Consider the following 20,653-nt stretch of genomic DNA (forward strand, 5'->3'; position numbering starts at 1 on the left):
TGTGCATGCCAAATGGTTTTGTCTGAGTGCAGTTTCGTTGTTGTGCGGATGAATTTATGTGAGAGAATAATGATTGCACAGAGAGGGATTTGAACCCTCGCGGACTGACGTCCATCAGAACTTGAGTCTGACGCCTTAGACCACTCGGCCATCTGTGCATGCCAAATGGTTTTGTCTGAGTGCAGTTTCGTTGTTGGGGCTATGCAGGTGGCCCCGCAACGTTTTCAGCGATCCCGAAGGTATCACGTCAACACGTCGCAGCGGCCGCCTCACAGCGAAATACAAACCTTCTGAGCCGCAGGTCCCAGAATCACAGGTCCCAGCCCCAACGGGTGACCAGCCACGATTTTGCCGACGGAAAGTAGTGACTTGACGACAGGGCCGGCCAAGAGGGCAAGTCCCCAGTAAGAGCTTTCGCTGAGGTAACAAGCAGCTGTCTCATATACAACAGGTTCTCCTCCGAGTCGTTTTCGTCAACCTCATATACGGATCTTCCGAAGAGGGAACCAAACGACCAGTAGCATCGCGACATCGCCTTCAATGGGCGATGTTGATTAAGATCAGTGAGAAAACTCAGGTCCAGTTCGGTGGGTGACTTGTCAGACATGAGGTTTGTTTCAGACGTGCTTTGCCCTCGAAGGCGAAAGCGCTGAAGCAAATCACCGGACAGCAATGCAGTAGAGAAGGCTCGCATTAAAAGGTTGATGGGAATTACTTCGCAGTCAGCACCGCTGGCATGTCGATTGCGCCAATTATGACTAAAGTACAAACATTTGTAATTAGTTTTAAGCAGTTATTAAAGTTTATTTCTCGTCAGAGTTGAGAAAGGCACTACGAAATAGATCACTAACAAACGTTTTCTACTCCCATCGACAACTTTTCATGCGAGATAGATCACTAACAAACGTTTTCTACTCCCATCGACAACTTTTGCAAGATGTTCTCGCGCAGCACCTTAAGCGTGCTAACTGCTTGGCAGTAATTATCCATGTTCATGTGAGGCTTGAGTACCTTACAATCTCGCACACGCCGCACTCCGCCAGTCCACACATGGGACACCTTCCTTCCCGAGGTGTACACAAGTGTGGATATAGGGTCGTAGACAGGCTGACACCCAATGTTGCTGAAGTCCACACAGATCAGGTCTGCGAGTTTCCCAGTCTCCAAGGATCCAAGATGGTCAAGCACGCCCAGAGCGTGGGCGCCATTACGAGTCGCCATCTTCAGAGCGGTGAAATCGCTGACGGCGCGGGCATCCCCTGTTTGGCTCTTGGCCACCAGAGCGGCACACTGGATCTCGTCCAACATAGAAAGGGAGTTGTTGGAGGCACAGGAGTCCGTTCCAAGGCCCACATTGCAGCCAGCTTGAACGAAGGCCTGAATGGGAGCGATGCCACTGGCTAGCTTCAGGTTCGACTTAGGACAGTGACATATGTTGACCTTCCTCGCACCCATCAACTTGATTTCCTCGTCGGTGCATCGTACGCAGTGGGCTCCGATGAATCTCTCGTTCAGAAGGCCCAGCTGATCAAAGATTGCGATTCCGCCCTTTCCGTGCTGACTGTCAAGCATGCCGCGTTCGTTGTCGCTCTCGTTGATATGGACATGATACCGAATGGCCGGGTTGTGCTCCAGTGCCTTCTTAAGGCGGCGATGGTCTTCTACCGAGCACGTGTAAAGCGAATGAGGGATGCATGTCTGGTGGGTCCACACATTGTCATACCACTCGGGTGGCGAGATAAGCTCTTTTTCCGTCTGCTGCAGGTTCTCCTCATGCGCATCATTGTCTCCGAAATTGATAACGTTGCGACCGTTGTGAATTCGGACTCCCATCAGCTTCGCTTGACGTAGACCAGCGACCTCGTGAAAGTACATGTCATTTACGGTGGTCGTGCCAGTGAGTAACATTTCTTGTAATCCAAGAGACGTGCCCAAGGTAACAAATTCGTCGCTCATCATCTTCTGCTCAGCAGGCCATATGAAGTCTTGCAACCAAGCCATAAGCTCCATATCATCGCAAAAACCTCTCAGCAGCGACATACCCAGATGTGTATGAAGGTTTACGAAACCAGGGAGCAGGCAGCTGTGGTCACCTAGCCACTCCACCTCGCAGGAATAGCGGCTCCTGAATTCCTCAACGGGTAACACACAGACGATGCGATCTCCTTCCACGCCCACAACATGGTCGGTGAGGACTCTGCGCTCGGAGTCCGAGTCTACGGGGACTACCCATGCAGCGTGCAAGCCTTTTATCGCCGTGTCCTTCGGCGTAGTCGTCATTTTTCGAGAATTTTGTGTATTGATTCAAAAAACAGCGAACAGTCCAAGACGCAAATTGAAATACTCGAAGGACTCCACACATTTAGAAGATTCGAGCATTAGTGAATTCATCCAGAAGATTTGAGCACTAAATCTCTATCCAAGTCCTCCTGGAACGCCTGATGACTGCTCGCGGCCTCCTGTTCACGCTTCATCCTCACTGCATCCCTCTGCACTTGAAGCCAGTCGACATAGTCGGACTGGTACTCCTGATACGCCTCTTCCAGCTTGACTACGAACTCACTGAAGTTGTCGCCGGTGGCACTGGACACTCCAGTGTGCCGAATTGACTGGTAGAACTCCATCATCGTAATCCCGCAGGATCTCGAGAGCGACCCTGCGTACGAGTCTTCCGTCTGTGTGGCGGAGCAGAATGCGTCAATGTCGTCGAGCCAGGCCGCTCTCTCATGCCAAGATGCCAGGTCGGTCTTGTTGAAAGTTAGTATGAACGGCAGCTTCGTCTTGTACAGCACGCTGCACGCATACAGCATGTTGGACGTGAACGAAATCGGACTCTCGCATCGTTTGGTGTCCACGATGAACGAGACAGTGGTAGGGAAAGAGACGGCCAGGGCGTCGAGAATGATGGATCCTGACGCTGACCAATTGAACACTTCAATCTGCCCTGGCGTGTCCACTATAAAGTAGTCCACAGCGTCTTTCCGGTTTTCCATGAGTTCTAGGACCTGATGGAACTTGGTGGCAAAGAGATTCAGGCTGGTCATTATGGCGCCGTTAGGGCCTAGCCCGTACTGCTTCATGACGTTCTTGTAGTTGACGGTGTCTCTGATGTCAATGTTACACGCGTAGGGTACAGAGCGGACTGCAGGGTCCAAATTGACAAGGTAGGCTCTCTTCTGATTTTGGCGGAGATGTGCCGCTAGCCGAGTCACAAAAGTGGTCTTCCCGCTGCCAGCCATGCCAATGACCACTATGACTTGTGCCACGCGACCGGTATCTATGTGCTTGGGTGACTGGGACATGTGAGGTGTGTAAAGGACGAGATCCCAACTCAAGGCCTCTCCGTACCTCTGCTTTCGGAATCATTCAGAATTTCGCGAAAAAAACCTCATAAAAAACGACATGCGCGCACGGTGCTCTAAGGAATCTGAACTAGGCGTTTTGCGGGCAGACCTGCTGATGCCCCAAATCTTTAGGCTTCTGATGAACTGTGGGCTAACTAACGGCGAAGGACAACAGGTGCAGTACGAGGAAACTCGCATGGTGAACGGCCACCCAGTACTGGTAACGGGCACCACTTTCGTTAGCAGTCGGCAGACCCCAGCAGTGGAAGGGCAAAAACCGGCCCGGCGATGTACAGACGATGAGCTGCGGGAGATGGTCCTGAAAAAGAATTTCCCCACGCCAAAGGCAACCATGCTTGAGGAGCCTGAGGCGGAGGAGATAGATGAGTGAAGCGTGAAATTGTGATTAAACATGAGTGAAGAAGCATCAAAAGTTTCGTTGTCGAGGCGTCACTGACGCGTCCACGACAGACGGGGCTTTCTTTCGGGCAGAGGCACCCAGTCTCCTCAGGCTGACGGGCTCCACTTCGAACCCAGTCCAACCTGAGACAGCCCTGCCTATGTTCATTGAGTTTACCGGTAATCCACTGCAACCCTTAAAGGCATGGCGCACGGCAGACTTGGGCCAGGATAAAATTCTCGCTGGCCGAGGTGGCTCTCCTTGCGGATTTCGTGACACTACCACCGACCATCGCTGACTGCAGTTCCCTTTTCGGCGGCACTCAGAGGCTACTGTTTGGATTCGGCCACCAATAGTCGCTCGACGCCTTATTTTCTGCAGGCGACGCAGAAGACTTGATGGGCCCCGAAGCCTTCCAATACGATGGTTGATGTCCCAACTCCGAGCATTTAGCAGCGGTTTGCTGTGCGGATCTGAAACTTCGATAATGGTGTCGTTGTCGGCGGTAGAACACGTCCCCGTAGCTCTGGTGGCGTCAGTCACCACCGTAGAGTCGTCCTCGACATCGTCCTCGCCGTCAGAGGCAACTTGTTCAAGACCAACGCAGTCGCGAACGTCGGCCAGCAAGCAAGGCGTGCCTGCAGGCACCGCTGTCATGATTTCTCCGGACCCACCAGTGCTGCTGGTGAATCGTTGTAGAGGGCCGTTTGTGTCGTCGACTTCAAACCGTGCCACCCTGCCGTCAGATCTAGAATCATGAGACCGGTGGCGAAGTAACTGCAGGGCCTGACTTGTCTCAATCGAGACGTAGCCAGGCCTGACAATCGCAGCCTCGGATACGCCAGATATCGACTCTGTCGCCTCCATTTGCGGGAGGGAACAGGAGCAGTTGGAAAATGGCAGGCATCTGTCCAGGAGCATCCAGAACTGCCCTGCTGGAGCGTCTGGGTAAGGCTGAGCATCCAGAGACCTCAGCGCGGTGTTGTAGCCCACAGCTGTACCCCGCTTAATCCGCTTCATCACGTTCCCTAGGGCTTCCTGTACCACTTGTGAGTCGTCAAAACGATCCTCGACGTGTAGTTCTGACTGGTATTGTTCCAACGCTTTAATCATAGAGAGACCTGTGGGGCCAGTTGTTGGGGCTGGTGGCTTCTCCAGCTCATCACGGTTGTGCTCGTTGTTGACGCCACTGGCTTCAGTCTGCACAAAATTGTCCAGCGAGGCACTGGTCGCCAGTCCGAGAACAGGAGGGTAGCCTAAGAAGTCTCCATTCACCTTGTCGCTAAGGTCGTCGGGCTTCAAACTTCGCATTGCCAGCTCCGTCTCAGTGCTGTTTCGGCAAAGGCGGTGCTCACGGTGCATTACATCTGGATAGAAGCCAGGCACGTCCGTTAGCAGAGAAGTTAAGCTCAGAGGAAGGTGAAACATAGTGCCAGAGGCCGAGCGGGCGAAAAGAATGAGGTCGTTAGACTCGACAGGTATTTGGGGCATCCAACAATCCGGGCCCTCCGCCATCAGCGGCACAGTCTCCTTGGGGATGAGAGCAAATCCGCCCCACCCATGGAACAGACTGGTACAAGCAGTCTCGGCGCTACAGGGGTGCTTATGCGTCGTGCAGGCCAGCCTGATAGCGCGCGAAACCAAAACTCGCGCATGAAAGTCGTCAACTCCAGCAGGCCTTCTGCTAGAGCCCACGAAACCTGACAAGGCCTTGCGGTCTACATAAGTCTTGCCGTCCTTAACGACGTTCATGCAAGCAGGAGACAAATTCGGGAAGAACGGAATCTTCTCAGGTCGGAGATCCAGCGGAGCGGCAGTCTGCACCGTGCGCTGCACCCTCCGCCTGGCTCGACGAAGACTACGAGCGCCGGCTTCGGGATTGGCTAAGTCTTCGGTCTCCTCCGAGTCCTCACTCGCGTCTGAACTGCTGGCCTCTGTTGTGGCACCTATCCCATTCCTGGTCATGAGCTCCGATCTATCACGGAACAGTTCTTCGTATACCTGTGTCTTGCTATGCGATGGATTGACGAAATCCAAGAGTCTAGGTGAGTCAGTTGCTCTAGCAATACTCAGGCCGATGATGACTATGTCTTCGCTCTCAGACGATCCTATGAGAAGGTAGTCTACGCCTAGTGTTGTCCTTTTCTCGAGAACGCTTCTGGAAGATCGACAGGTTGCCCACTGAAGAGTAGAAGCTATCGATGAAGTACTTTCAAACGACGGCACCGCGAAGGTCAGAAATGGTCCCTCATCGGTTCTGCTGTCCAGGAGAAATCCTGTGTGGCTTCCATTGCAGATACCGGCAACCAAAAACGTCCAAATGGGATGTCGCGCTAAACAGGTGATAGCATGTCCAGAACGCGATTTGAGATGGCCAAAATACAACGATGCATGCGCCCTAAAATATAATCCCGACTCGTTGTCCAGGGGAAACAGCAGTCGCGACCGCGAGGCTTTGACGTCCATCAGAGCCAATGAATCGCCGCCTACGAGGAACGTGCAAGCATGAGGACCGGGACACAGAACGCAGGCGTCCATGACCTCACGCCACTGATCGTCCTTGAGTGCACCCTCAGTCAAAGATTTTCCCATAAAGCTCAGCGGCAGTGTTCCGAATTTGACGATGGTCGAGGGCTTCGAGGCGTCAGCCGTCCAGGATTCTACGGCCTTGCCCAGCAACAACAAGTGGATTTCTTCCTGAGAGGAAACGATGCCGTCCATTATTCTACTGGAAGCTCGTTCGGCAATCAGAGACCTGCCCACGGCGCAAAGGGCGGCTACATCACAGCCCTTCGACAGAGGACACGCCTTCCTCATATAGCTCCGCACAGTGGAGAATTCAGTACCTTTCACAAAATGTCCCAAGGCCCATTGGTCGCCTTTCCATACAAGCACGCCCAGCTTGAGGAAGCGCTTGGAGCATGCAAAAACTTTTAAATGCCTAGCATCTGCGATTCCATGATGCCAAATACCCAGCCGGCGGGGCATAAGCACGTCCGTATCGTCCAACCTGAAGGCAACAAGGGCTGTGAGCTCCACAGCTTCGTTGTTGAGTCCGAGAAAGTTTAAGACGACAGGAATCCTTGAGGGAGCTCGACCACCGCATGTGAGGAGATCCTGGTATGCGTACAGAAACCAGTCTCCAGCTGGCACAAAGGCGGACGCCACTCCTACACACTCGCCCTCCAGGCGTGACGCTTTCACCAGCCTTCGCGACCGTTTAGGCTTCCGTCTGTCGAGTCTGGTGAGAAGGTTCTCGTAGCAGACGGAGAGTCTGGGGCCGACCGACTCCCACACCGGCGCAGCCCGAGGCGGTGAATGGAGAGCAAAGTCGCGACTACCCATGAAAATGCCTATTATTCCACATCACAACAACTTCTGGAGTTCTCCGTTGGTGATGGCTGACACTGTCTGACTGCCGTCACCGAAGAACTTTCCCTTCACAAAGACCTGAGGAACAGTCCTAATGCCGGAGATCTTCTTTAGCTCGTCTTGAATCTCCGCCTCGTCCTCACGACCATCAATCACTTCATTGTGGAACACACTCAGCTGCTGCAGAGCTGAGACAGCTCGCTTGCAGTGAGGGCACCACGACTTTGTGAAGGCGACAACGTCCTGCGCTTGGAGAGCCTGTTGAATCAACTCGGTTGCTGTCATTACGCTAATGGGTATTTATTTCTGTCTTCCCACCATGTTTCCCACCATGTTAAATGAACAGGTACATTTATCGTAACGAATCAGATTAAATGAACAGGTTGATAAGGAACGAGTTCCGCACTGAAATTGCTCCGGCTTGTGTTTTGCTGTTATAAAGATGGGGCTGCCGCGACGACTGCTGACCAGGAAGGTGCAGGGCGAACTTCTGGAAACGGCGACGACATTTCCTCACTTCAAGGAACCATTGTTCTTTTTCTTGCGGTGTTGAGGCTGGGATGGCGCGGAGTATCAAGGACACCTGTCTCATTGTGAAGAAGAGCTCGGAGTTGACGAAACGCAGACACTGGTACGCCATCTGCTCCTGCAGCGTCAATGTGCGAAGGGATGTCCTTTGCAGCCGGGAACGGTGTGACCAGCGCTGGACCGACAGGAACACAGGTGCCAGAACGTCAGGTGGCCCAACCGGGGATGCTGAATCAAACCGGCAACCAGGCCTCACATTTGGGTGCGTAAAGGGGGTCTATAAGAGAGAAACGCGCGTTCACGTGCCGAAGACCGACCCGCACTCCAGGATAGATCGGAGAACGCAAATTCGACATCTTGGCTACGTGGGCAGAGGCACGTATGCCCTCGGCCTCCTCCAGACTCAAGATGAGGTAGTAGCGGTTGTCTGTCCTCCCAAATAGAGGGGAGCCTCCAGTAGGTCCTTCCAGAAGTCCCTGCCATCCCTCAACCATCAACACTATCGTCAGTTCATTCTCCGTTACCGAGTCAGTGATGAGCTCGGCGTCCAGCGATCGAGCCGTCACCGGTGTAATCGGCTGCGAGTCCAGCTCTAGCAAGTCACTGTTGACCTTCCTTGGGGCCGTAGCGGCATTCGCCAGGCCAAGAAGATCGATTGTCGCAGCCTGGGATTTCAGCAGCGGCACGTCCGTTGCCGCAGCGTGGAGAGGCCGTCCCCGAGATCGTAGCGTGTTGGCTGGAATGCTGGGGGCGGCGAACAGCGCGTCGATGGCCTTCTGATTGGCTGGTGGGGGGGTCGGTCGTGGCGTGGAGCCCCGAGGGAGAAGTGCTGCTACCTCTGCAGCGGGTAGGGTGCGGAGGTGGCTGATTCTGTTAAGCAAAACTCGGGAGATGGTTTGAGCTTCGGCATGGGTTATGCTGGGATCGTCCGCATGGTGTTCGACGATGTCCAAATCCAGCAAGACGGATGTGAGCTTCGACACGGGAATGGTGCCGTCTGGACGTTTGTAGGCCCCGATCACCTTGGTGAAACGACGATGATAATCCAGGCTGATATGGCTCTCCCGTGATGAGTCTGGTATCCACTCCATCACCACGGAACAGTTCTTCAAGCGTCTATGCGTAGAGGTGGACCATGACCGGTCGTAGTAGTTCTGCGATACCCACAGTTCCTCAGGAAACCCTATACCCTTCGCGCGTTTCCCCAACTTCCGGAACACTCCGAAGTCCTTCAGTGGAAAGAAGGCTTCGGTTTCCCAAGGACCTCTCGAAAGGTCATGCAGTGTCCATGGGTGGGGATTAGTCGGACCGCGACTCCACTTCTGATTCTGAGGGGTCTCCTCTTCAGTTACGTGTTCTTGTTCCTGCTCTTGCCGTTGTTCTTTCTGCTGCTCTTGTTCCTTCTCCTCTTCTTCCTCCTCTTCCTCCTCAGCTTCCATCTGAGCTTCATAGGCGTCGTACGCGTCAGAGTCCCGAGTAGACCGGACATGAACCTCGTGAAGCTCTTTCAAAAGGAACTCCGCGATCTCTTTGTCCGTTCGCTCATCCACCGGCAAGCACGACCGTTCCTTGAGGATCAACTTCTGCCTACTAAGGACCTCATGCTTCAGGCTCTCATGCCCGGAATGCGTCCGTACGCAATACGTAGGTACGACGAAGTCCACCTCGTCTCGGAAGACGTCGAGAGCCTCCCTGAGAGCCGCGGGAACTTCGTCCACTTCAAATTCGATGTGTCTACGAACCAGCTGTTGATAGGCGCGCTTTCGCCAGATGTTCCGAACTGACTGTACGCAGAGAAGGTTGTGCTGCATAGCATCCGTCTGAATCTCGGCCAAAATCAACCAGCCACACAAGGCCTGTAGGACAGGACGCAGATCGCCTGCTGGTACTGCCTTGGACTGTCGCATGTCTCCCAGAGTCATGCTCAGCACGTCGTCGGGGTGTGCAGGGGATTCGAGGTTGAACAGAGTCTCGTTGGGTCGCAGGTTCTTTGCTTCTCTCCATGTGGTCTCAACCAGATGCGCCACCTCTGGGGTTGTGGCTACGCGGAGTACCTGACCTTCTCCAATGCGGCGCATTCGCCACGCCCCTTGGGCAAAGTCCCGAAAGATGAGGTCCTTCCCCAACGTAATCCAAGCGCCTGCATTTACGGCTTGCTGGATGTCTAAGCCTTGCGTGTGCCTGCATGAGTAATTGCCTCCACCACCCTACACTTGGTCGTAGAATGTAAACCTGCGATCAGGAGAGAGCCCACATTGGCTGAGTTTCAGCACTCGTCTCCCGTCACGTAACTGAAATCAGGAATCAAGAGATGTCTCACCAGCAGCATTTGTCTGTCGTCCTCGTCGAGGTAGGCGACGCCATCCACGGTGATTCCGAGGTCCAGCAGTGTGCTTGCCACGTCGAAGTTCGAGAAGCCAGTCACCAGTGCGCCGGTGTCTATCAGAGCTAAGCACTGCGGCGCGGAGTTAGCCACCTCCTGCAAGAAGCTCATTACAGACCAGTTTGTCGGCAGCACAATACAGTGCATGACACTGGGATTTGTCAGCAGACTCAGCATCGTGCCGTCCGTACCCGATTCAAACTGGCATCTCCCGAACTCAATTGGTAGCATGTCAGAAGGCGTTCCAGAAAAGCCAACTCGGTTCTTGAAAATGAGGTTGCCTCCCAACTCCTGACCGCAGGCCGAAAGCTGCAGTGAGGTATGCTCCATACACAAAGGAAAAACGATGTAAAGTAGCAAGTGCTTGATCACAAGAGGCTCGTTCCACAGCAGCCGGTAGAGGGTATCAACTTGGTCAGATTCGAGTAAGTCCACCAGTTCAAGAGACCAGAGACGGTTGAATGTGACTGCGTCCATTGTTATGGTGTTGTCGAGCCCTCCACGGTCAGCTACGTCGGGCGGCCGAGGATACCTGCCTAGGAGCATCTCAGCTGTCATAGTCTGCAGGTCTTCCTCGTCCTCTGACACGGATAAGGACGCAGCAACACGCTTGGTCCCTCGGACACGTCCTCCAGCTGACTCTACCCACCTGCGAAACTCGCGCACAGGCCTAGATTCCGAAATCTTCATGCCGCTGGCACTGGAGGACGCCACCTCTTCCAAGAGATTACTGATGGCGTTAAGGAAGTCGCTATGCCTCAACCCCTGAAGTCGGTAAGCAGCGATAGTCAGCGCGATGAGCACATCAGGATGGCTGAACTCTGAGGCAAGACTAGGTGCGTCCTTGCCGACAAATGGGACGGCCAGCAACTGCCGAGTAGGCGGGGTGTTGGCCGTCGGGTCCACCTCCGAGGGAAGGAGCAGCCCGAACGATACGCGATTCACCTTGCCCAATGAGTGGGGGAGCAGACTATTCAGCCACATCCGAGTCAAGTTCAGGAGCTTAGCGCCTGAACCCCTGTACTGGTGGTCCACCCTACGCATGACCTGGCCGGCGAGTGCATCCGATGACGGGTCCACGGCCATTGGCAAGCAGATGTAGTTCATCACCAGTTCCGCATCGCGTGGTTTGTAACCTTTAGACTCCAAAAAGATCAGCGCCCACTGAGCCAACACGGGCTTGAGACTCTGCTGGTAGAACGCCTGAGACAGAAGAATGCCGTGGGGGGTTGTTTGCCAGGCCCGCAAGCTGATGCCGTCGACGAGCACGGACTTCACGTTTTCCAACACAGCCTTGGTGCGAGGATGTTCAGCGCAACAGGTGATCTTTCCAGTTGAGAAGTAGAATATAGCGTCATACAAGTGCCAGACGAGTTGCCAGCGAAGTCCACTTTCCTCAACATGGTCTTCGGCGGCGCCATCTTTTGAAGCCACAGTGAAGTCGAGAGGGACCTTTGCGCCTATGGGCCAATGTAGCTCCGACTTGAAAGGATGCAGCAGGATGTGCACCTCGTCTAGAATGAGACACCCTCCTGTAAACAGGTCTAAGGCCTGCAGCGCCAGGTCCAATTCTCTGCGCACGCTACGAATCTGCGGCTCAGTGAGAGGCTGGCCGCTGGAGACCTGCGCCGCCAGAATTCCATCATCCCGTGTGGGTTTCCTAAGTGAACCTGCAGGACGCACTCCGATCACTTTGCCGAGCACGTTTCGCAGTCGGACGATCTGCTGTTGGCCCTTGACCACGACACGGTCTACCTCAGTCATGTTGGAAGCACTGGTTTCCAGAATGTCCAGCAGCTGCAGAACCTTCAGGAACAGGCTCTTCAGGGACGTAGGAGAGGCCATGACAACACTCTTGTTGTCTCTGGCGTGGTGCAGCTGCAGTAGCGTATCTCGTGTAAGATTGGAGGACCTTGAGAACTGGAATGTGACAACTGATTTGCAGATGACTGCTGAAAACTTCTCCCGGACAACAGCACGAGTGAATTCTAGGAGAGAATGAGGACACACCTGGGTCACAAGTCGGTTCCCATCCGCCAACAGCAGCGCTAGCAACGGTCCAACAACCGTAGTCTTACCCGCTCCCATGATCATCTGGTGACAGACAGAACGACCTTCCTTCACTGCTGCCACGAACTTTGATATCAATTCCACCTGTGACTTTCGAAGGAGAATGTTGTACGCGAACTCAAACACCAAGAACCGAGGGTCCAGCGCCACGAAGCACGACTTGTCGAAGAGGGACGTGTGGTCCTGAGACCACCCCAATGTCTGCCAGTCCACGAAATCTCCGACGGTGTCGTCCTGGCCGGTATGGGCGTAGTGGCGCGCCTGACTCAGATTGGTGGCTAGGGACTTGGACAGCATTTTAGTGGAGGAAACCAACTTCTCCCTCTCAGCTGAGTCTACAGAGAGCGGGTAGCGAGCCAAGTTTTCCAGTAAGTCGATGACGTCATGGAGGCAGCGGGCGCTTTGAGACCTGCGGTTGACAATCAACAGTACAGTGCCAACGAGGCTCAGGATGTCGCTGGTCATTTCGGCGGACAGGAACGGATTGAAACGTTGAATGGCAGTCTCTGCCGACTGACTCATCAGCAGAGTGACGAGGGCATCGAATGAAGCCACAGGCTCCGACCCTGTGAGAACACCGACCTCGTAGCTTCTAGCATAGTGCAGTTGATCAGGACTGGATACGTGTCTCGCCGAGTTCGCAAACTGAGCCACCAGTTTGATACCGGCATCTACGAAGCGGCCATCTTGAAGGAATGTTTTAGTCAGCAGCGCTTTAAGCATCTCGGCATACTGGACGACCTTGGCGAGGGCCTCTGGGGAGTCGAGTGACCGTTCCACCTCCTCCAGCTGGAGGAAGGACATCTGACCTGGCTTGGCTACCTTCGAAAGCTGCTGCACAGCCTGGATTTCAGCAGAAAACCGCTTGATAGTTTCGCGCCCTACGCGAGTCGCCGCGGATATATGGTTCTTCAGACGGTTAGGGAGGTCCATTGCCTCCCTGCCAGGGGAAGAGCCCTTGACATCTGACACCAGAGCATGTTGGCTTGTGAACGGCAGCGGTTTCTCAGCCAACGTCGCCAATAGACTCTTTGTGATATAGGGCAGGGATGACTTCTCTGGGTCGCCTGGTGGTACATCCATGTGGAATTTGCGACAGAGCGATGCGACGTTAACCGGTCGCAGCCGTCGACTTTCGCAGCCAAAGTCGGATGACAAGGAGGATGTGCGGAACGTTCGACAATCTGGGTCCATCAGAAGTACCCATGACGGGACGGCCATAGAAGGACACGGCTTAACATTGGTTCGAAATCTCAATTGGCCACCCTCGTGAAGACTTCTCAGTGTACCGAAAAGAGACTCGTAGAATTTCTGAACCGGCTCTGACTGCTTGAAAACGAAGCTGTCCCTCCAGGCTCGGGTCTTCCCCTTCTCTCTAGGAATGGGAGGCATCTGTTGAATGATCTCAGGGTGGCTGGCCAGCACTCGGAGAGCACTCATGGCACTCGACTTCGCCCACGTGCCTACCAACCTTGTGGCCAGCACTCCCCACATATACGGTCCCTCATGCGGAAGGACCGAAACCTGTACCTGTCCAGTAAGCAGACAATACAGCGTGAAGAAATCCGTGGACGCGTTAAGAGGTCGACGGTTAATCAGATCCAAGTAGTAATCCAACGCCTCGACGCCGGTCAAAGGGCGATCCGGCGGCTTGAAATGGACGACTGCACCCATGATGGCCTGCAGGCCATCCGCTATGGATCCAGACGTCTCGATGCAGGATTCATCGACATGGCCATCAAAATCGGTGACCTCAGGGATTTTCGGCGTCCGAAAGGACAGTTCCTGAAGCTCTCGAGACCCTTCTGCCAAATGGATGTAGTACTGCACTGTCTGCAGGCGGTTGCCCGTCAATGGATGGTTTTCCACCGACTGCGTCCACTGGGGCCCGGCAAGATCGATTAGCGCTCGAAGTTCTGCTAGGGACAAGCGACAATTAGCGTGCACGTAGCTGAGTTTTACGAGGTAACAGAGTAGGTCCTCTTCGAGGCTCCAGGATGGGAGCAGCGAGAAGGAGTCGCTGTCTTTAGGTGGAGTTTTCGAGGTCTGACTTTTGGCCGCCGGAATCGAAGTTCGACGTCTCTTGGTGCGCCCTGTTACCTGGCGCAGTCTTTTAGTAACGTTCTTTCGCATCTGGTTGCTGGACTGGGAGATTGCTACGAGACCCTGCCTGTGAGCAGTCAGAAAGATCTTGAGTCGGGTAGCGTGAGCATCGGGATGGAAGTCGTAGGATGCGTTGAGAGAGTCCAAAGACTGCCATAACTGCTTCTCCTCAATAGTAGGCGGCTCCCCACTGAACAGTGCACTGGATTCCATCAACCTCCAAACGTCAGCGTACATTCGTGCCATGAACCGCTGTATGACCAGATACAGGCCGGCACCGACGGTGGTGGTAAACAGGAAGGACCTGCTTGAATGCACAGGGTAGAGGTGGGTTCTCACAACGACCACATCCTGAGCCGACCAGTCATCGGATTTCGCAGGGGGATTCAGGGCGTTCATCGTCGGAATTGCTTTCGGGGAAAGACATCCCAGATTGGCTAACCACTCCTTGTTGCTGCAGTCGAGAACGATACTTGGGGACAGACTGGCCAGCAGGTGTTCGGTACGGGACTGGTCCGCCAGGGAGTCTGCCTGGTGCAGACTGGAGGAGAGCGCAAGTCGAGCGGCAGCGGACATCTGTCCACCTTCATTGCTGGTGGTGAGTGTCTCCAAATCCAGGTTCCGAGTTACCCTGACTGGCTTGGCTGTAGCCGACACCAGCAGGAAAAAGTCACCGTCATTGTTCTCCAACAGCAGGGAATTCTGCAGACCGCGAATCAAGTTTGCCGTAAGCGATGCCGGTGAAATGCGTCTGTAGGACACATAGAGACCGGCGTGCTGATCGCAAAAGTACTTCACCTTTACCGATTTGTCTGTCAATCCACACACTGAAGGAGTTGCCCGAAACGTTAGCCCCAAACGAGGCATTTCGATGAGCTCCACCAACGGTGCAGCAGATTCGACGGAGCGCCAGGCCTGTCGGTAGTGTCGATTTAGGACTGTGAAGCACTGCTTTCCGTATACGTGAAGGTCGGACGACTCCAGTGGAACCTCTGGAAGATCAGTAGGGTTTCCAGGTAGCGTGACTGGAGGTCCCCAGACGAGAATGTGGCTCTTCTCCTCTACGCGTAGCAGCGTGTCTACTAGAGGTAGAAAGTCGGGATCTACTTGATCGAGGTTCAGTAATGACAGCGCAGCCTCCTCATCGAGGCCCCAATCCTGCGCGTTGCTTCTGTCGGCGAGGGCCAGGTCTATAAAGCTTCTCTCCGACTCTGGAGCGTCAGCAGGAGCACTGTTCTGATTTAGGGAGTATCTGGTGATGATGGCGCAGGCCTCTCCAGGATACGCACTTTGTGACTTGTTCTCGATGAAGGCCTGCTGTGACAGTTCAGATGTGGGCAGAATCCGGATTTGAAGGGCAGTAGGCTTTGAACCGGACACCCCGAGGTCCTCGGTCGGGATACGACCCCAAATGGACACGAACGAGTCCGGCTCGCCGGAAGATCCCACAAGGACGGATGTTCGGGCGTCCTCTGTAAAGTGCACTCCTGCGTTGGCTCGCTGCCAGAACTCATAGATTGACAGCAGACACGACGGAACTAGCCCCTCGAGAAGTCTTCTGGGTACGAAGACTTCAGTTCCCAGGCTGGGCGTGGTTTGACGTGTGAGAACTAAGCTCGGTTGCCTGGGGGGAGGCAGACATACGGTGGACCCGCCTTCCAGCAGAGCCACTTGAGGGCCTTCCCACACGCTACTAGCGACCATTTTGTCTCCTATGTAGGACCTGGCAGAACAATGGCAGTTGCTGCTATACACCTGGACCCTGTAGAGCCGGCGACCATGTTCATGAATTGTGAAGAGTTCCACTCGAGGTGGATGCCTATGCACCATGATTTCTACCGGGTGGCTAGGCTGGCGTACATCAGGATCCGCCGATGGTGGAACGACATCAGTAGATAGTCGGACAACGCAGCTGGAGACGGGGTCTGCGCGATCCACCATGAGTGCCGCGCTGGGAAGGTGCACGCATCGCCAAGGGTCCAGGATCGGGCCAACCCAGGAGTGTTTGCCCTGGGCCTTGAAGGGAATGGGTTCCGCCATCAGACTGCGTGGTGGATCGGCAAGTGGCTGCCATCGAATTAAATCGTGTCGGTATCCAACCAATCGGCACCAGAACCGCTGGCGCGTGGCACTGATCAGGGCACATTGAAAGCTACTGGTGTCATCAACCTCTCCGAATATATCGACGAAGTCAGCGAAATCGTTCACCCACAACTCCAGCACCTCCATGCGGTTCCTGCGGAGGCTGTATTTGCCCCTCTGCAGGTCGATTTCAGTCTCCGCCAACTGTCCTGTGACCCAACCCAACCACGCTTCGTACTGCTCCAAGCATTCCTTTGCTTTGGTGGATTCTATGTTCTCTTCCTTCAAACCCGAGCGAGCACGCGGCATAATAGCGCTGATCAGCGTTCCAATGCCACTGGGTTTCTTGCTCGGCCCTTCATCCATGTCTTCTGCGACTCGACACTCCATGTCGTCCAAAATCGTAGGAGCGGCAGCATTCATGACTTCCACCAGACCCGAAAAGGGCCCAAATCGGCCACCACAAAACGTCCGGAGCTCAGACCACGACAGAGCCTCTCCGGTAAGCCCTTCGGTGCGGGTACCGGTGAACGTCAGCGTTCTCACAGCGGCAGCAAAGACTTCCGACGCTTTGGAGGGATTGCTGCGGAGCCAGGTGACAAGAGTTCTTCGGTGGTTCTGTAATATGCCGTAGAGTTCCATGTCTGCAACACCCAAAGTGTCATGGGGGCCTGTTTGGGGGTCCTTTTGGCTGCTTTCGACCTGTCCCTTTGGCGCCTCCACAGTGAACCGGTGATGAGCAAGTACAAACAGCGTGGACACCGTCAGGATGGAAACGGTCTGCAGGTTGAACTCCGCCGGAGCCATGTCTGCGCAGAGCAACGAGATGTGGGCATGAAGTCGACACGCCGCATGCAGTTCAGCGACTTCCACTGCTCTCTTGGCCCATGCCTCCAGAAGAGGCAGCACCTGCTGATTAAGTCGGTGGCGAAGCTGCTGATGGATCTCCTGCAAGTTCGCCCTAACTTCTGGCATAGTTCGCAGGCCTCTAGCACACGAGGTATGGCCCGAAACAGACTTGATATCGGTTGAACGAGTGATATCCAGCAAACACTTCTCCTCCTCCAACACCGGCCCTTCCTGATCAAGAACCCTGTTCACGTGCTCCCAGTACCGTCCATGACGAAGCAACACCAGCACATACCGATCAACGTAGATAAGCATCCGGATCACGAACAGGAGTAGCTCCGCTGATGAGCCAATGAATTTGCCTGTGTCCTTGTCCAGTGCCATTTCCAACATGGATTCCAGGCAGTCGAGAACAACATATGGCGAGTGGGTCAGCTCATTGAAGAGCAAGCCCAACGGCGTGGCAAGGTACTCCCTTGAATCGGGAGGAATTGTTGCCGGCTGGGCCTTGTGAAGCGTAGGTAGCCACAAAGACGGCTCGAACAGCGACGCCAGCAATACGTGCTGGAGGTCTGGATGGACCAGCGCATCGAACCGCGTCTCGTCGGTAAAAAACTGGAGCAGGAGTGGGATTCTCAAGTACGGAGCCGTCAGGTACTGCAACAGCAGTTCCACATCCGACTGCGAGAGCCTACCATTGAAGGTCGGCAGCGATTTCACGTGTAACACGTCTTCTTCAGTGCCAATAGGCGCCTTGTCCTTGACGAGGTTCGTAGGGTCGGCAGCAGAAAGTGGAGCTCTCGATGGAGATCCACCAAAGAAGTCCATGAAGCGGGTGAAGATCGTGGAGTTCTTGTCTTGCTTCGACTTTCGCTTGCGGTCTACGTAAGCTAGGCACTCAAATGGCTTTCCGAAGGCCTTAATATTCACCTGACGGTTCTTGCGAAAGTCACTGTGGCACGACCACATCAATCGTGTGTCGCTCAGAGACCACTGCTTCGCAGGTGGTAAACTTCCCACGTTAGGGCAACAGAAGGCCTTGAAATACAGGACTATATCCCTATAGAAGGCAAACTCCGGCAGCACCTCCAAGAAGTAAGCATCCTCGCCCGTAAAGCACTGACCGAGAATAACTGGACTTGACTGTGCCTGGTAACCGATTCCAAGAGATATTTGCGCTAGGAGCTGAAGCTCAGCATGAAGTGTGAGAGACTGCTCGAACTGGAAAATAATCTGATGGCGTGGAACGACACTTTTAACGCTCCGGAAGTAGTCCAGTACCTCTCCCCTGCACACAGCCGCTACTGGATCCAACAGTAAGAAGAACTCCGACTGTTCAGCAAAAAAGGAGGCGTCAATCCCGAAGGGCTTGAGTAGCCCCTTGGGTCCTGGGGCCGTGCCAGCGAGATGCAGGCTGACGGGGCTTGGAGCGTCAAAGGCGACCTTCCTCAACACCGCATCCGATACGGCAGACAGCTTCGAGAGGAGTACGATTCGCTCTGCGTCTAGGGTCCTAGTCGCCTTAAGCGCGAGAGACGAGACGATGAGAGAGCGAGTCATCAAAAAGAGCAGCCTTAGTAATTCGATCTGACAGCTGCGGGACAGGGACTCGCTTTCGTAGAAACAGAGTGTAGGGCGGCTGGGGTCATCCAGAGGAAGAGGTCCTGGTAGCAGAGTTAGCACAGTGTGGCGCACTAGGTGATACCTGAGAATCGCTGAGTGCTCCAACAAGGCTTGCTGGTTGTGCATCACTGTGTCCGCGTCAACCACACGGCGAAGACGCATACAGAAGTCGTCAAATGACGTGATCCGGATGAGCCTTTTGTCATGGAGATTAACAGTCGCCCCCATGATGTCAACAGGAATCACTAAAGCAGGCGGCACTGGTGTACCCGCGGCCAGACTACTATCGGCGTAATCAAACCGAAAAGGCCCGAAAAAGGGGAAAGCGTATGAGGAGTTGAAGGATTGAACTGAGTTAAATGTAAGGTGAATGCTCACCTTTTTGCTCGGTTTGAACCGCTGAAAGAACGGCAGGGAAACAAGGAGAGCCAGCGCCTAAATTGATTTCCTGAGGAGTCAGCGACGTCTGCACTGCATCAAGTGCCATTTGAATGACGGACTTCGTCAGATCTGCAAGTTCCAGCGGGTTGAGAACGGTGCAGGTGCCGGTATCCTGAAGAAGAAGCGACACCGAAGAACCGAGCCTTCTTAGGATAAGTTTCAGCACCTGGTGGTGACCGCGTCGGAAGGTCGAGGCACCTAGAGTCTTGAACTCCCGAGTTAGACGGAGTATCATGCCCAGAGGAACCAGCACCTCCGTTACCCACCTGCATTCCAAGGGGCCAAGTCCTCTGTCGAACCCCAGCAAGTAATGGAGGCAGCCCAGAGCAGTGTCTATGGCGCGTCCTCGAGTGGCCACTGCCTTAGCGCGAAGGCGGAAGCTCCTGGGTTCGTAGTAGGCTTGGCCAACGCCTTCCTTACGGATGGAAGGCACCTCGAAGTCGCCCGCATTCATTGACTTGTTTTCCACCCGATCAAAATCGAAGTAGTTCCAGTTCTGGTAAAACGGCTTCTCATTCAGAAAGGCAAGCACCCGCGAGTAAAAGCATTCTACATTGCGACCTCCTCCAGGATAAAGCAACGACGCGTATGCCATGCACCAGAACGCCGAGTGAGAAACGCGACTGAAATCCACATCCTCCAGCACAATCAGCGCGTCTCGGTAGAGCGTTCCCATACCGTTTTCAGCAGAGCCAATCGTGAATGGATGGTAGGGAGACCCCAGAGGACTGGTGTTCACGACGGCTAAGCAACATGCGCCTAAGCCGGTCCGAGAAACTACTATAACAGTGTATGCAGACCTCTGTTGATTGTAGAAACCTGCTGGAATGAGACAGTGTTGGCCCGCCTGCAAAGCAGCGACTTTAATCGTCGCAGCAAATACGAGAGCCGCCACTGCATCGGTAGGAGGCGGCGTGAAGCCTGTGGCGATGCCTGTAGCGCTCCCTAAAGTCTGGATGCCCGTTGCTACCAGCTGGGCTCCAGCCTGTACTTGTTTCTGCCCAGGCACAGTCTGCATGATGGCGGTCGTGACCGAGGATACACCAGTGTCATGCGAGGCCGAAGCCGTTCGGCTGTGAACCGCAGCATGCACAGGTGTCCAAACCGAAAGCTCATCTGACAACTGCGAAAGGCATGTTACGGCGCTGCCTAACCTTCTCGACCACAGTTCATGGTCAACGACGACTCCTTCAAGGGATGTTTCGATTTCCTTGAGGCACATCAGAACATATCGAGCAGACCTGAATCATACTAAAACTAGCACCCACCTTGAATGGGCTCCTCGGTCTGAATTCGACAATCCATAGGCTTCCGGTGGCACTTGATATGCTGGCGCGGCCAGCTCGAGGAACTCGAGAGATTGCCACACTGCACTCATCCTTAAATAAGTCCGATTATTGATGCGTACCATCGATGCCAATGGCAAGTAAGTCACTCGTCGCTCGCGGCATAGCATCC

The 20,653-nt window shown here is 54.3% G+C and overlaps 7 protein-coding genes across 10 annotated transcripts; 1 reads left to right on the forward strand and 6 right to left on the reverse strand.

The window, feature by feature from the left end:
• Positions 1–310: 310 nt before the first annotated feature.
• KVP18_004958 (uncharacterized protein) lies at positions 311–694 on the reverse strand (the record flags this gene model as incomplete). Its single annotated transcript, XM_067958076.1, has 1 exon — positions 311–694. The coding sequence occupies one exon, from the start codon at positions 692–694 to the stop codon at positions 311–313; it is 384 nt and encodes a 127-aa protein (XP_067811961.1).
• A 203-nt stretch (positions 695–897) lies between these two features.
• Positions 898–2,280, reverse strand: KVP18_004960 (uncharacterized protein; the record flags this gene model as incomplete). The annotated part of the gene is made up of 1 exon (XM_067958078.1): positions 898–2,280. One exon carries the CDS (start codon positions 2,278–2,280, stop codon positions 898–900), a length of 1,383 nt encoding a protein of 460 aa, XP_067811963.1.
• Positions 2,281–2,387: 107 nt separating this feature from the next.
• Positions 2,388–3,366, reverse strand: KVP18_004955 (uncharacterized protein; the record flags this gene model as incomplete). 2 transcript variants are annotated; one of them, XM_067958068.1, is made up of 2 exons in its annotated part: positions 2,388–3,293; positions 3,349–3,366. In XM_067958068.1, 2 exons carry the CDS (start codon positions 3,364–3,366, stop codon positions 2,388–2,390), a joined length of 924 nt encoding a protein of 307 aa, XP_067811953.1. The 2 variants fall into 2 exon arrangements, with proteins under 2 accessions (XP_067811953.1, XP_067811954.1); XM_067958069.1 differs by lacking the exon at positions 3,349–3,366 and having other exon boundaries at positions 2,388–3,302.
• Positions 3,367–3,402: 36 nt separating this feature from the next.
• On the forward strand, positions 3,403–3,735 carry KVP18_004953 (uncharacterized protein; the record flags this gene model as incomplete). Its single annotated transcript, XM_067958064.1, has 1 exon — positions 3,403–3,735. The coding sequence occupies one exon, from the start codon at positions 3,403–3,405 to the stop codon at positions 3,733–3,735; it is 333 nt and encodes a 110-aa protein (XP_067811949.1).
• Positions 3,736–3,771: 36 nt separating this feature from the next.
• Positions 3,772–7,089, reverse strand: KVP18_004959 (uncharacterized protein; the record flags this gene model as incomplete). Its single annotated transcript, XM_067958077.1, has 1 exon — positions 3,772–7,089. The coding sequence occupies one exon, from the start codon at positions 7,087–7,089 to the stop codon at positions 3,772–3,774; it is 3,318 nt and encodes a 1,105-aa protein (XP_067811962.1).
• A 21-nt stretch (positions 7,090–7,110) lies between these two features.
• On the reverse strand, positions 7,111–7,401 carry KVP18_004962 (uncharacterized protein; the record flags this gene model as incomplete). Its single annotated transcript, XM_067958080.1, has 1 exon — positions 7,111–7,401. The coding sequence occupies one exon, from the start codon at positions 7,399–7,401 to the stop codon at positions 7,111–7,113; it is 291 nt and encodes a 96-aa protein (XP_067811965.1).
• An 85-nt stretch (positions 7,402–7,486) lies between these two features.
• KVP18_004957 (uncharacterized protein) lies at positions 7,487–20,573 on the reverse strand (the record flags this gene model as incomplete). 3 transcript variants are annotated; one of them, XM_067958073.1, is made up of 7 exons in its annotated part: positions 7,487–7,606; positions 7,634–7,872; positions 7,901–9,825; positions 9,856–9,935; positions 9,965–19,104; positions 19,133–20,436; positions 20,464–20,573. In XM_067958073.1, the coding sequence occupies 7 exons, from the start codon at positions 20,571–20,573 to the stop codon at positions 7,487–7,489; spliced, it is 12,918 nt and encodes a 4,305-aa protein (XP_067811958.1). The 3 variants fall into 3 exon arrangements, with proteins under 3 accessions (XP_067811958.1, XP_067811960.1, XP_067811959.1); XM_067958074.1 differs by lacking the exons at positions 7,487–7,606; positions 7,634–7,872; positions 7,901–9,825; positions 20,464–20,573 and having other exon boundaries at positions 9,911–19,104; positions 19,133–20,213; XM_067958075.1 differs by lacking the exons at positions 7,487–7,606; positions 7,634–7,872; positions 9,856–9,935; ... (1 more) ...; positions 19,133–20,436; positions 20,464–20,573 and having other exon boundaries at positions 7,878–9,722.
• Positions 20,574–20,653: the final 80 nt, after the last annotated feature.

Source organism: the organism of the source record quoted next, assembly GCF_019968955.1.
Source record: "MAG: Porospora cf. gigantea A chromosome Unknown PgA_NODE_179_length_30642_cov_841.201, whole genome shotgun sequence".
NCBI lineage: Eukaryota > Apicomplexa > Conoidasida > Eugregarinorida > Porosporidae > Porospora > Porospora cf. gigantea A.